Below are 15,120 nucleotides of genomic sequence, written 5' to 3' on the forward strand. Positions count from 1 at the left end.
TAATGTCAGCTGCCAGGAAGAAAGGCTAGGGTCTAGAGACTCACGGAAGGGTGTTCATTGAAGAAGGCTACACTAATGATCCACACAACTTCCTGAATTGGTGGTCTATCACTGAAAGCCTTATCAGTTCAGTGATCTAGCTACTCTATCAAGATAATGTAATCTCACTTAATTTTCTAAGTACTATACAATGGTGATGTCCTATTTTGGTGTTAGTTTTTCTTTTTTTTTTTCTTTTTTTTATTGCTTAAAGTAATACAAAGGGTATTACATATGTGTCCATTCCCCCCCGCCCCCCCGCCCTAGACAGTCCCCTATCCTCCCCTATCCCCCAGTGTCTTATGTCCATTGGTTATGCTTATATGCATGCATACAAGTCCTTTGGTTGATCTCTTACCCCCCTACGGTGTTAGTTTTTCAATAAAGTTTTGATTATGGGCAAAAAACCAAAAACCTACAACCAAGATTACTTTACCCATGAAGGCTATCATTTAGAATCAAAGGACAGATAAAAAGCTTCCCAGAGAAGAAAAAGCTAAGAGTTCTTCACTACCAAACCAGTATTACAAAAAAAAAAAAAAGTTAGACACTTCCTTAAGATAAAGAAGAAAAAAAGATAAAAATATGAATAATAAAATGGTAATAACTATATATTTATCCACAATTACTTTAAATACAAATGGATTAAATGCGTTAATCAAAAGACATAAGGTGGCTGAGTGGATAAATAAAACAAGACTATTATATATGCTGTTGATAAGAGACTTCAGATAGAAAGACACACACAGACTAAAAGTAAAGGGATGGAAAAGATATTTCATGAAAAAGGGCACAAATAAACAAATAAACAAAGCCAGGGGGACACTTATACCAGACAAACTAGATTTTATTCTTATTAATTTTTAAAAATATTTTTACTGATTTCAGAGAGGAAAGGAGAGGGAGAGAGAGTTAGAAACATCAATGATGAGAGAATCATTGATCGGCTGCCTCTTGCATGCCCATCAATGATGAGAGAATCATTGATCGGCTGCCTCCTGCATGCCCCCTACTGGGGATCAAGCCCACAACCCAGGCATGTGCCCTGACTGGAATCAAACCTGGGACCCTTCAGTCTGCAGGCTGATGCTCCCTCTATCCACTGAGCCAAACCAGCTAGGGCCAAACTAGATTTTAAAACAAAGGCTATAATGCCCTAACTGGTTTGGCTCAGTGGATAGAGCGTCGGCCTGCGGACTGAAGGGTCCCAGGTTTGATTCCGGTCAAGGGCATGTACCTTGGTTGCGGGCACATCCTCAGTAGGGAGTGTGCAGGAGGCAGCTGATAGATGTTTCTCTCTCATCGATGTTTCTGACTCTCTATCCCTCTCCCCTCCTCTCTGTAAAAAATCAATAAAATATATTAAATAAAAATAAAACAAAGGCTATAACAAGAGATAAAGAAGGACCCTGCAAAAGAAGTGGTGCAGATAACATGATGGAATATGACTCAGCCATAAAAAAGAACAAATTGTACCATCTGCAAGATGAACTTCGAGGGTAGTGTGCTGAGTGAAATAAGCCAGACTGAGAAAGACAAATGCCATGTAATTTCTCTTATATGTGGAATCTAAAAAGCAAAATAAATGAACACACAAAACAGAAACAAAATCATTGGTTGCCAGATGGGAGGGGCAGTAGGAGGATAGGTGAAAGAAGGGGAGGGATTAAGAAGTACAAATTAGTAGTTACAAAATAGTCATGGGGATGGAAATTCACCATAGGGAAAATAGTCAATAATCCTATATAATAGCCAAAACTGGTTTGGCTCAGTGGATAGAGCGTCAGCCTGCGGACTGAAAGGTCCCGGGTTTGATTCTGGTCAAGGGCATGTACCTTGGTTACGGGCACTTCCCCAGTGGGAGATGTGCAGGAGGCGGCTGATCGATGTTTCTCTCTCATCAATGTTTCTAACTCTCTATCTCTCTCCCTTCCTCTCTGTAAAAAATCAATAAAATATATTAAAAAAAACAAAACAATCCTATATAATAAAAGCCTAATATGCAAATTGTCCCCTCGAACGGGAGTTCAAACAGGAGGCGGGCGGGCTGGCCAACCACAGAAAGGGAGGCTCTGGCTGGCCAGCAGCCAGCAGTGGCTAGGGACCCTACCAGTGCAAAAATTTCATGCACTGGGCCTCTAGTATTGAAATAAGTATGTACGGTGTCAGATGGGTACTACATTGATTGGGGTGATCATTTTGTAAGTCACATAAATGTCTAATCACTGGGTTGTACACCTGAAACGAATATAATATTATATGTTAAGTGTAAAGGAAAAATAAAAAAATTGTTTAAAAATATTTCCCCGTAGATTTTTTTATCCATTGATGAGTTTTGCCCACAGGCTGTCCCAGTCCCTAGTTCACATCTCTTGTGTGGGCAGCCAGGTCCTCCCACATCCAGGAGTCGAATCTTATTTCCTGTCCGGTGAAGCTTCTCTTCCTCACTGCAGCCACTGCAGTCACCACAGCCACAGACTAGAATAGATCAACGCCGCAGACTAGATCAACGGGGCAATGGCGTTCAGTCGCCCAGGGCGGGGGGTGGGGGCAGGCACCCTCTTCCCCTCTAGCAGCCTCTGGGGCAGGGGATGGTGAAATCTCACCATCGAGGCTGTGGTGGGCTCCGCAGGAACCTGTGATAAGATGCCCAAGCAGTTAGGGCAGCTGCTTTGAGGTTGGGCTGCTGGGAACCCACAGGAAGTGACTCGGTCCAGAGCTGTATGCCTCCTGGGACAGGAGTTGCAAGCCAGGAAGGTGTGGGGCATGTCTGCGGAGCTCCAGGAACCCGGGCCAGAGGGGCCTCAGAGGCCCCCAGGGCCAGGCGGGCACTCAGGGGCCTCTGGCTCAGGTCAATGTCCTCCTCCACCCACGCCTGCCCCCTGGAGCCTGCCCCGCTGGAGAGCGTATGTGGCTGCGGCCGTGCTCTGCTACATCAACCTCCTCAACTACATGAACTGGTTCATCATCGCAGGTGAGGAAGGGGATAGGCATCCCGGGCAGCCCTGCCCATCTACCCCCTGGCTGTCCTGCCAGCTTTCTGCTTGTGAAGCGTCATTTCCCTGCTGTCTTCACCCCTGGCCATGCCAACCTAGTTTCCCAGTCCAGCCCCAAATTAAGAGTGTGCACATAGGTGGGTTGGTGCGTGGGTGAGGACAGCAGGCCTGGGCCTTTAGGCAAAGGCCTGGAGGTTCTGGGTGGAATGATTGGGTGAGGTTATGGAGGACGGGGCAGCCTGGCCTAGTCCCTAAGCAAGAAGTAGTTTGTTGGGTATTTGTGGGACAGTAGCTGCGTGCAAACCTTGCACATCTGCCTTCCTTCCTGTAGGCCCTAGGGTTTAACCTCCTCTGTCACTCATTTCCTCATTCATTCATTCAAAATTCAACCTTCTTTTCTCTATCCCTGATTCATTCAAAATTGACTGAGTACTAACTACGGGCAGGACCCTCTGGGTGGGGCTTGGGAACCCAGGGAAGGGGAAGCCAATCTCGTGGTTCCTGAACTCAGGAATGATCATCTCATAGGGCAGAGGGAGAAGCTCATTATCAAGACTCCTGCAAGGTAGAGAGATGCAGCCAGATGAGGGAGGTACCACATAGCCTGAGAGCTCAGAGGTGGCACCAGAAGTGGTTGGGATCCCTGAGACCACATCAGAGAGCGGCTGTGGAATGAATGGGACTCAGGGGTTGCAGAAAGCCCTAGATCCAGGGTCTGTCTTTGATGAACTCAGAGGGTCACAGACACGTGTGCAAGTAGGTCTAATACAGGCAGAGCGGGTGAGCATCAGCTGGGCGGCCCCAGGGCCAATGACTGAGGGTTCTGGTAGAATCCACAGGAGAGGGAGCATTTGTTCGGCCTTAAAGACTCAGAAAATTGGTGAGGCGGGGAATGGGATGAGGCAAGGGCATTCAGAGAGAGGGGTCCGGGTGAGCCAGGGCATAGGGGGCAAAAGTGCATGCTCTGATCAGGTATAGGGAGGGGGAGAAAGCAGGAGATTGTTCTAAAAGGGGGCTTGGGGCTAGATCATGGACTTTTTTGGCGCCAAAGCCAGGAGCCGGGACTTCCTGCTAAAGCAGTGGGGAGCCATGGAAAATGTTTTTACATGGGAGGGACCGCAGTCAGATTTGAGGCCCCGATGGAAGCAAAGTGAAGCAGGGGAGCCAGTTCAGGGGCAAATGCAAAGAATGAGGCCGAAGCCGAGGCAGCCTGAGCTGGAGGGTGGGCCCAGGGTGTGAAGAGGGAGGGACGGGCAGGACACAGATGACAGCAGGGCCATCATGGGTGCAGCGCTCTTTGAGCCCCACGGGCCGAGGTCCCTGCTCTCACTGCCACTTGTCCGGATGCCTATGGCTGGGTCAGGCCCTGAGTTCTGCCTGCCCGAGGCCCTTCCCGGCTGGGACTTCCTCTGCTGTGAGAAGCGAGGCTGAGGAGGCCGTTAGTGGGAAGAAGGAAGCCTGGAGAAGTGAAACCAAGCTGAGTGCATGGGGGCTGTTGGGGGCAGGCAGGTACCCCAGCCACTGGAGTTCTCTGTGGGAAGCAGCCCTTTGGGAGGCCGGAGTGACCGCTTAAGGTAAAAACGGAGGCTGCGCCTAAGCCCCAGAGCACCACGGGGCTGGGAGGGGCCCAGGAGCGGACCAAACCCGGGGTGAGTCCTCGTCCCTAAACATGGGAGATGAGTGTGGTTAGAGAGAATTTTTATTTAGTCATTTACTTTGCTGATCTGCTCGTCTATTTATTCTTTCCAATGATTCTGTCTTATTCGTGTAATTAAAAATATTGAAAGGGACGGAAAAGGCATAGAGGTTGGTATGCCTAGATGCTGTGGCAATTGGGCCCAGAGTAAAAGTCTGAACAAAAATCTTACTTCACTTCTCCAATTCTTTGCTCTTTCCTCACCTGCTGACAGGTCTTGGAGGTGTGGATGGGAGGCTTTCTCCTCCCTCCCCACCCCGTGGGCATTTCTGCAGAGGCCCATTGGGGGTTTCTGCCCCCTTCTGTGACTCTGGGTGGGAGAGCGGCCTGCCTCTGGCTGGGATTCTAGTCCCAGCTCTCCCGTTTCCAGCTGTGCAAGCATGGCTGGCTGGAGCCTCTGTCTCCTCGACTGTGTTGTGGGGACAATGATAGTTCCCCCTTCTTGGCAAAATGCTGCAAGTGTCCAGCTCAGGGTCTGGCCCTCATGCATCTCATAATTCAGTGAAAGTAATGATTGCTCCTCATCATGACAGGCCAGATACTCGGGTGCCTAGAACCCCGACTTCCTAAAATACACCAAGGGCTGAGGGATTTCAGGGAACAGAGCCTGGTGTCAGGGGGCCTGATTCCTACTCTGTAATAGGCTGAGGGCCCACGGCACCGCCCACGGCCCAGCAAGGCCTTAGAGGGGCTTTGGAGACCTGGCTAGTGCAGAGCGGGAGCCTGCCACCCTCAGGGAGGTGGGGCCAAGCTCGGATCTATCTCTGAAGCGTTCACGTGCACTCTCATGTCTGCGTGCTCGCGCCTCTGCAAGAACATGCTTGGGTGTGCGCACGTGCAGGCCACGGCACATATGTCTTTGGATGTAGATGGATGTCTGTGAATATCTGGGGTTTGTACGTGAGCAGGGCTGCTATGCGCAATCCCAGGGACTTCCATTACAGTGTGGCCCAAGGGGATGGCTGTGCACTGGGCAGCAGCAGGGAGCGGCCAGTCCCTCTGACTGTGATGTGAATGGCAGCCCTGCACATGTGCGGACGCGTGCATGCCTGTGGTGTGCCTTTATGCGTACACATCAGTGTGTATGTGTATGTGTGCCTGGGTGTACGAGGCTGGGCTACCACGTCTGTGAGCACAGGCTCCTCTGTGTATGTATATCTGTGTCTCTGTGAGTATATTCTCTGGGCGTTCCTGTTTGTATGTATGTGGACCTGCATGTCTGTGTGTCTGTATGACTATGTGTCTATGCCTGGGAGTGCATGCTGTGTATGAATGTGTCTGTATAAGTCGGGGCCTTTGGGATGCATGTTTCTGCGTGTGTTTGACATGCACACGTCTCTGTGTGTCTGCTTGCGTGCGTGCGTGCGTGTGCGTGCGTGTGTGTGTGGTTGTATTATGTGTAGGAGAGAGGGGGGGAAGGACAGTGGGCCTGGGGCACGCCCTGCGCTGCCTTTCAGCTGTGGCCCTTTCCAAATGTGGGGCAGTTGCCTGTAGAGGCCCGTGGGCTACTTCCCATTTCCTGAGCGCAGTCCGTCTGTCCGTCTGTCTGCAGGAGTGCTGCTGGATGTACAGAAGTTTTTCCGGATCAGTGACAGCAGTGCTGGTTTGCTTCAGACGGGTAAGGAGGGAGTCCTGGCCCTGGGCTGGGGCCGGGGCTCAGGCCGGGCTGGGGTTCTCTGGCAGGTCCTGCTCTGTGCCCAGCAATAGCTCAGTCCCCGGCAGAGGAGGGCACTGCGGGTGCGGTGGGTGAGAGGGACAGCCGGTAGCAGGGGAGACTCGTGCTTGCACAGGCAGCCCCTCGGGTCTGAGTGTGGTGCTGCCGGGAGAGCAGGGGCGCGGGCCTGGGAAGGGCTCCCGGGCTCCTGATCGTGGCTGTGGAGGTGGTCACTCACGCTTCATGTTGCTTCAGCTCAGCTGGGTACCGGAGCCTGGCAGGGGCTGAGAACTCCTGACGCCTGCTTTCCTCTCATGGACCTGAAAAATCTGGTCACCAGGACACACAGACAGACAGACAAAGACTCCCACCCCCACACACAGCCTCAAAGAGGGTCTGGGCCCACAGGCGCCTGCAGTCCAGCATCAGGGAGCAGCCACGTGTCCCATTCCTAAGAGGGGGCAGTTGGGGTCATATGTGCCTGCACATGCACCCCCCAAATGTGTGCATGCACAGTCATAACATAGGACACACATGTGTGAATACACCCGGCCAGTAACCAGCACATGCGTGGTTCCTCCTCCTAACAGTCCACCATCTCAGCATTTTAGAACAAGGCTGTCAAACTGGGGTACGGGGACCCCTGGGGAGACATAGAAACTTTCCAGGAGCTGCCGGAGCAGCGCCTTGAGAAAACCAGTTATAGATCCTCAAGCCCGTGGCTGTCTCTCCTACAGTGGACCTGCCTGAGAGCAGCCTCGGGCTCTCTCCTCTCTCCCCTCCAATCACCCACCCTCCGTTTCAGCAGGAAAGGACACCTCTCCCCCTTTCTGAGTCTTACGATGGACCAAAACCGGCCTGGGGGTGTCAAAACCTTTAGGGTCCAGACAGAGGGCTTCCTCAGGGGTGCGTGGCTTCTCTGGGGAGGGGCTGGGAGCAGAGCAGTCAATAGGATCCCCTGGGGATGTTGTCTCCAGGCCACAGATCCATGGCAAGACGCCAAGCCTCATCTTGCTGTCTCGCTGGCGTGACAGTCTGCTATTTATCTATGATTTAGAATTCAGAAGTGAGAAGGTTGTCTCGGGGATGGGTGTCGGCACATTTATTTCAATAAAAAGTGAAGCCAACATTTTAACGTCTTTCTTACAGACAACCAGTCTGATTTGTCCTGTTGGTTTGGCAAATAGGTCTGGTTTTGCTCATTAGACTCTCGGGCAGGCATTTCTCATAAACTGAATGAACTCGATCTGCAGCCTCGAGGATTTGGATGAAAATATAGTTTAAAAAAATACGATAATGCTGGAAATCACATCCTTTGCAACTATTTACACTTATGACGAACGTGTTTTAAATGTCAGCGAAAAACAAGTGGAGGGGTGCACAATTCTATCAACTTCTCTAAGAGGCACCAAGCAGAAGCTGCTTCAGACCATGGCTCTCCCCGTTGCTCCTGTCTCAATTCCTTCATAATTGTAGCTAAAGCGAGATCATTCTGCTCAATGCCCTCAAACTTCTAGATTAAACAGATAATGGTAGTTGAGTCAACATTTCCCTTGTCTGGCTCTTAACATGGTGAATAGGATCATTACTACAAGGCCCCTGATAAGGGAGATGCTGTGGAGGAAATAGTGTGTGTGTGTGTGTGTGTGTGTGTGTGTGTATGAAAAAGAGAGAGGGAGGGAGGGAGAAGAAGAGGGAGAGAGAGAGAGAGAGAGAGAGAGAGAGAGAGAGAGAGAGAGAGAGAACGTGCAGATGTGGATATGTGAGCGTGTGTTTGGGAGTGGGTGAAGGGCAGGGTGACCTCTGTAGAAACAGCCCCAAAAGGTGTATGGATGGATGGAGAGGGCAGTGGGACTGGAGGCCTGATGGCCGGCATGAAAGAAACCGCTAAGAGAGGGCTTGGTCAAGCTGTAAGAGGGGGATAGAGGGAAGGGGGAAACAGTGCTCAGACCCCCTGCCCCCCAGTTGGACAGAGAAACTTCTGGAGTTAATTGATTAATCATATTAAAAAGGAACATTGATGTGGCTTTACCCTGTGCCAGGCACTATTCTTTTCTTTTTTCTTTTTTTTTTGTTTTGTTTTGTTAATCTTCATCTGAGGATTTGAATCTATTGATTTTTATTTTTATTTTTATTTATTTATTTATTTTTTAAAAATATATTTTATTGATTTTTTACAGAGAGGAAGGGAGAGAGATAGAGAGTTAGAAACATCGATGAGAGAGAAACATCGATCAGCTGCCTCCTGCACATCTCCTACCGGGGATGTGACCGCAACCCAGGTACATGCCCTTGACCGGAATCGAACCTGGGACCCTTCAGTCCGCAGGCCGACGCTCTATCCACTGAGCCAAACCGGTTTTGGCATGAATCTATTGATTTTTAGAGAGAGTGGGAGGGAGAGGGAGAGACAGAGAGAAACATCAATGTGAAAGAGACACATCGATTGGTTGCCTCCTGCATGCACCCCGACCAGGGCCAGGGAACCTGCAACCAAGGTGCATGTCCTTGACTGGAATTGAACCTGGGACCCTTCAGTCCACAGGCCAACGCTCTATCTACTGACCCAAACCGGCCAGGGCCCAGGCACTATTCTAAGTGCTTTATAATATTAACTTGTTTAATCTTCAAAACAATCCCATGAGGCAGGTATTATTATGATGCTCATTTTACAAATGCGAACCTGAGGCACAGAGCGGCTATGGAGCTTGCTGAAGGCCTCACAGAGCTGGGATTCAAATCCAGGCAGCTGCCTGTAGAGTCCTCTTAACCTGGCGGTGCTTGGTGACTCACTCCCACCTTGTCACAGAAATTATTTGAACTTGGAGATGCCAGGAAGGAAAAAAGGAGTGCCTGCCTTCCCCTGAGGGGCAGGTCTCTCCACTCCAGGGCATCTGCAGGTTTAATTAAGGTGTTGATGTCCTGTGAAGCATCCCTGCCCCAAATCTCATAAAAGCATTAGATTTAGGGAAATATTTTTATATCCTTAGGGCAAAAAAGATAGGTGTTAACAGGACACAAGACAACTTCCCTAGAGGAAGATTACAAATTTGACTACATCAAAGCTAAACTCTCCTGCATGATGGTGATTGAAACTACAAATGCAATAAGTAATAACAGGTAACATTTATTAGGCATTTATATAAAGCCAGCCACTGCCTTTTATGTGCCTTATTTTATTTAATCTTATGAGGCAAATACTCTTACTGTCCTTGTGTAGGTGAGAGGGGAACAGGAGAGTTAAGGAATGTGCCCAAGGTCACAGAGCTAGGAAGTGGTGGCATCAGGAGGAGCCCAGGGAGTTTAGTCTCAGATCTTGCATTTTAAATCTTTGACTGGGAGAAATTATTTCCACCCAACAAAGAGCCCAACAGAGAAATGGGCAGCGGATGCTGAGCTTCACTGGGAATAGCACGCAGATTAAAACATCAGCGAGACACCATTTGTTTTTCAACCATTAGATGAACAATAACAAAGTGATTGATCCTATCAGGTGTCACAAGGGTGCTGGCATATGATTCTATGCAAGTGTAAATCGATACAGCCTTTTTGGAGGCCTATTTTGGCAGTAGCTATTAAAATTATAAATGCCATTGACACCAAAGACCATTCTCGGTGGAGTATTAGGTCGAACCATATTAAATTCTCGTTTTTGTAGGTCAAAACTGGCCTAATTTCTGCAATGGCAGGCGGCTTTACCCAACACTGGAGTGGGAGGGGCTGGAACCTGAGCCGGGAGGAATCTGGACACTCTTTGGGCTCAGGAAATGTCAATCATATGTGCTCAATGAATGGAGACCCAGGCAGTGGGCGGGGCCCTCCAAACCCTAAGGCCCTTGGATGGTGGGACTGGGTGGGGAGGGTCCAGACCTTCCCCTCCCACCTGCAGGCGCTCAGAGGCAGTGGGCACGTCCTCCAAGGAGGGTGGGTGGAGGTGAGTTATTTAAGGAACAGTACCAGTGAGGGCATCTATTCACGTGGCAGTTTCTTTGTCTTCACAGAATAGCAAACGTATTCATTAATACAGCCGCCAGTTCTTACGGGTTTACTTTAAATAATGCTATAAACACAACTCACTTGTCAGGGGAATGTTTTACCTACTTAGGAAAACCAACGCAGTTCCAGCCTCCAGGAACCACTGTGCTCATTCTAAACTGAGCTCATCTGCTCCCAGAGGGCCCAGGCACATCAGCATCCCTTCTGCCACCCCGCACCCCCAGCAGGCTCAGTCCCAGATCAGGCTCACAGAGGGCAGGAGTTCTGGCAAAGCTAGGGCACTGGTGGGCACCGGTTCCATGCCAGGCTCCATGTCCACTTCTATCTCACAGCCTCGGAGGGGCTCCCGAGGGTGGGGGGTGCTGGGGTGCTGGTCAGAGAGGTGGAGTTAGTAACCCAGGGCTGCACAGTGAGCAAAGAGCCCCGCTGGGATTTGAGCCTCTGCGCCGGGTCCAGCCCCTGACTCTGGGCAATGGGTTATGTGCTAGGAGGGGATTGAGGGTTCACCTTCTTCTTTCCTCCTTTGGGCCTTGACCTGCTGCCAAGGTGCCCTTCTGCGGGTCTGCTGGGCCCACCTGCCTGCCCCCCCTTTTGTGGGGAGATGCATGCTGCCCTTGCCTGTCTCCTCCAGTCTTCACAGGCTGCCTGTTGCTGTCGGCACCCGTGTTTGGCTACCTGGGCGACCGACACAGCCGCAAAGCCACGCTGAGCGTTGGGATCCTCCTCTGGTCAGGAGCAGGCCTCTCCAGCTCCTTCATCCCCCCCCAGGTAGGTGCTCTCACCCCTGCACAGGCCCCAGGGAACACCCCTTACCCCCCTTCCTCCCTGACCCAGCCCCATCAGAGCTGGGTGGGGCTGCTTCCCTGTTCCAGGGTCCAGGCTTGCTGGGGATTCCTTCCAGGGCTGAGAGAGGAGCCCGTTAGGCTTTCTTAACAGGGGCCTTCCTCTCTTGCACTTCCATCTGCTGCTGTGGCTTCTTTTCTGCCCACTGTGCGGGGGTTGGGGAGGTGGTGTAATACCACCTTACAGTTTGGGGGAACTGGCTTGGTGAGCAAGGGCTCCTTGGGGCTCAGGGCAGGCAGCAGCCGCAGGCGCCAGCAGGGGGCACCCGTGTGATTTGGGGAACCTGGGCTGGGAGGATAGCGAGGTGCCTGCAGCTGGATCCCCTCCTCCTCTCCTGGAGGCACGTGTCTCCACACCCCTCTGACAAACCCTTGAGTCCCTTGCCTGTGGCGATTTCTGGAACGCACCATGTTCTCATGCCTGCCTGCCCAGTACTCCTGGCTCTTCTTCCTGTCCCGGGGAGTGGTGGGCATTGGCACCGCCAGCTACTCCACCATCGCGCCCACCATCCTGGCCGACCTCTTTGTGAAGGACCAGCGGACCCGGGTACTGGCTATCTTCTACATCTTTATTCCTGTTGGAAGGTTAGTAGCACCCTGGACCCACTTCCTGGGGTGGCAAACTGAGACCCAAAGGAGTCAGAGCAGGGGCCGGGTTGGGGGAAGATCCATCGGACTCTACCCCTTTCTCACCGGGTCACTGTCCCTCTCTGGGCCTCAGCTCCTCATCTGTGAATGGGGACCACACACTGGTGGGCTGTGGAGAGGTTTAGCGAGAGGAAAGGTGCTCCCGACATGCTAGTGCACTGCGGAAGGGTGAGCAAGAGCAGCTTGGAGGCGGGCCTGCTCAGAGAGGGGTGGCTCTGGGAGGGGAGGCAGAGAAGTGCACCAGGGCTGCAGTGTACCCCACAGCGGGGCAGGACAGCGTGGGACTTACAGTTAGGCCCCAAGCGCTCTGACCCGGGTTTCCTGATGTCGCCTGACTCAGCCAGAGCTGGGCCTCGCGCGAGGGAGGGGGTCCTCGTATAGAGAGACAGTGGACAGTGGTGCTGGGATGGGCGAGGAGCCAGAGGTCCCTGGTGACCTGACCAAGGGCAGTGGACATCTGGGCCTCACGTGGCTCACTTTTCCCAGTGAAAGGGCCAGAGCTGCAGGGGGCCAGCTCCCTGGGGTGGGAGCGCCGGGCTCAGGCTGGTGTGGCGCCCTCACGGCCCCTCTTTTGCAGTGGTCTGGGCTATGTGCTGGGGTCAGCTGTGAAGGCGCTGACTGGGAACTGGCGTTGGGCCCTGAGGGTGAGTCCAGCTCCTGTTTCTTCCCTCAGCTTTCCCCCTGGGCCGAGGGGACTTTCCAGCCTCCAGTGGCCTTCGCCACTTGGCACCGGACCCGGCGCCATGGGGGGTGATCAGTATCAGCAGCTTCGGGCAGTTGGGCTTCCTATGGAATGTGGGCTGTGGAATCCATGGCCCTGGGTTCAAGTCCTGGCTGCTCAGGCTGCTAGCTGTGTGACCGGAAGCAAACCACCTCCCTCTTAGGAGCCTCACTTTGCCTATTTGTAAGACGAGGGAGTAGATGCTGCTTAGGAACTCTCCAGATTAAGGAGATGAGATGGAAAGTACTGGGGCAGGGCTGGCGTGGCAGATGGAGGGGGAGGGGCAGTGATGGGGGCGGCAGGACACAATAGCCAGGGCTCCGGTTCTCAGTCCTGTCAGGCTCATTGATCCAAAAGAGCAGTGTCCGCACTGGACCCACAGGTATTAAAGCAACCCCGAGGACACCTTGCTCTCATGGGGGAAGGGAGGGCGGGGGGTGATGGGGTGAGAAACGGGTAGGCTCTGTATAACCAGCACCCAGGAATTGAGCCCTTCTCCCAGCACCCCCAGGGCACAGAGCACCCCAAGAGCCTGGACCACAGAGCTCAGTCACCCTAACATCTCTGGGCCACAGGGGCATGTGGCACTGAGCTTCCCGGGTCCTCCTGTCCCTAGATCATGCCCTGCCTGGAAGCTGTGGCCTTGATCCTGCTGATCACGCTGGTTCCAGACCCGCCTCGGGGAGCTGCAGAGAAACAGAGGGAGGTGAGGGACCTGAGGAGCAGCTGGTGTGAGGATGTCAGATACCTGGGGAGAAAGTGAGTGTTCCTGCTCCTTCCTGCTTGTCCCCAGAATCCCTGCCTCCCCCTCTCTGCCTCCAGGGAGCCCTCTGTGACTGTCCAAGTTCACAGCCCTTTCTTTCTCCTCTGAGCTCCCACTCACCAACCGAGATGCCCCTCCCTCGCTTGGAGGCCCCTCCCCCTAGCCACGTGACAGAATATGGGCTGGGAGGGAGGGAGGGGGGGAGGGAGGAAGAGGGGAGGGGGTAGCATGAGCTCCAGCCTTGGCTCGGCCACAGCCTTAGCCCTAAGTGACCTGAGGCTTGGAGCCTCACTTCTCTCATTTATTCAGTGGACTGCTTCTCAGGGCGCCTGGGGGGATGGCGGGAGTTAATCACTTACCTCTCTGAGCCTCCTGGGAGTGCACCTCACCTCAATTCCAGGCATGGCCGGGGAGGCAGACAGGAGGCAACTGCATTCCCAGGCCTCATGATTTACCCAAATGTGGGGCTCGACCAGGACCCAGCTGTTTGTTACAGAGCCATGAGGCCGAGGGCGGGCGCCCGGAGGAAGGTGGGGGCAGCAGGGGGGCTTCTGGAGAGTGTGGTGTTGGATGTGGGCCTTTCAGGCTGGGGAGAGCTGGTCCCAGGGGAGGGAGGAAGGCAAAGCCTGAGTACAGGCGTGGAGGTGGGACGTGCAGGGGCCTCAGGGGATGCTGGGTAGGAAGCAGAGCCCCCCCTGAGTGCCCGGACGATGGGAGAAGGAGAAGGAACAGAAGCGGACGCCCCCTGCAGCCCCAGCCCTCTCCCTGCCTCAGCCAGGGTGCTTTCTCTTGCAGCTGGAGTTTTGTGTGGTCGACCCTTGGAGTGACAGCCATGGCCTTTGTGACTGGAGCTGTGGGCTTCTGGGCCCCCAAGTTTCTGTTTGAGGCTCGCTTGGTGCACGGGCTGCAGCCTCCCTGCTTCCAGCAGCCGTGTGACAGCAAGGACAGGTGAGGCCTCTGGGAGCCCTGGGCACCTGGCCCAGGTTAGGGGGCTCTTGGTGGAGAAGTGTCAGGAGGTTCCGAGCCCCCAAACTCAATCTGTCTGGGCACATGGTGCTCGGCGAAGACCCCAGAGCTCGGGAGCCAGCTGGCAGCAGGAGGCTGGGCTGGCTCTGGCTGAGCCCCAGCCACCCTGGGTTTCCTGAGGCGGCTCCCTTGTCCTCCCGGGACCCCAGTCCCTGGCTCCCCACTCTTGGACTGCTGCGGAGCTCCAGAAGGCACTTGGGGTGGGAGTGAGAATGATGGGACTCTTAGGCAAGTTTCCTTTGAAGGGACCCATAGTATGAGGTCATCCCATTTTACGGATGGCAAACCAAGGCACTGGGAGGCCTCGTTACCTGGCTTAGGGATGTCATCCATGCATTCATTTGTTCTTTACCTCATTTGGGGCTCTGAGAATCGGGGAAAGCTGCTGGGAGGGTGGGGAGGAGCGGAGAACAAAAGCCCTCAGGGAATGCCCGCCTCGCTCTCTGCCCTCCTCACCCTCTTCTCCAAGGACTCCGTGACTCCTGATTGAGAGAGCACATCTCGGTCCTCTCCTACTTGCTTTCTCCTCCTCCTTGAAACCCTTAATCCTAGTTTCTCCTCCTTCTAATGGATGCTTTTCAGTCCCTCCCTCTCTCTGCCCCTGCCCCATGGGCCCTACAGAGTCCTGAGGGCTCTGAGCTCTTCCCAGAGCTCTGTGCTCGCTGAGGCTTTAGTGACACCAGTTCTCTGCTGGCCCCCTCTCTTGCCTCTTCCTCACTCCCAGATGGCCAGAGGGAGA

The 15,120-nt window shown here is 53.2% G+C and overlaps 1 protein-coding gene across 1 annotated transcript in view; it reads left to right on the forward strand.

Annotated features, from left to right (window-relative positions):
• Nucleotides 1-2,753: 2,753 nt before the first annotated feature.
• Nucleotides 2,754-15,120, forward strand: part of SPNS3 (SPNS lysolipid transporter 3, sphingosine-1-phosphate (putative)) — a 44,174-nt gene continuing 31,807 nt past the window's right edge. Inside the window, exons 1-7 of the mRNA XM_081110641.1 lie at nt 2,754-3,013; nt 6,284-6,349; nt 11,013-11,149; nt 11,657-11,808; nt 12,449-12,515; nt 13,209-13,351; nt 14,151-14,303. Coding sequence (XP_080966767.1) covers nt 2,806-3,013; nt 6,284-6,349; nt 11,013-11,149; nt 11,657-11,808; nt 12,449-12,515; nt 13,209-13,351; nt 14,151-14,303 — 926 coding nt within the window. The 5' untranslated portion in view covers nt 2,754-2,805. The remainder of the gene's footprint in view (nt 3,014-6,283; nt 6,350-11,012; nt 11,150-11,656; nt 11,809-12,448; nt 12,516-13,208; nt 13,352-14,150; nt 14,304-15,120) is intronic.

Source organism: Myotis nattereri (assembly GCF_964212035.1).
Source record: "Myotis nattereri genome assembly, chromosome: 16".
Taxonomy (NCBI): domain Eukaryota; kingdom Metazoa; phylum Chordata; class Mammalia; order Chiroptera; family Vespertilionidae; genus Myotis; species Myotis nattereri.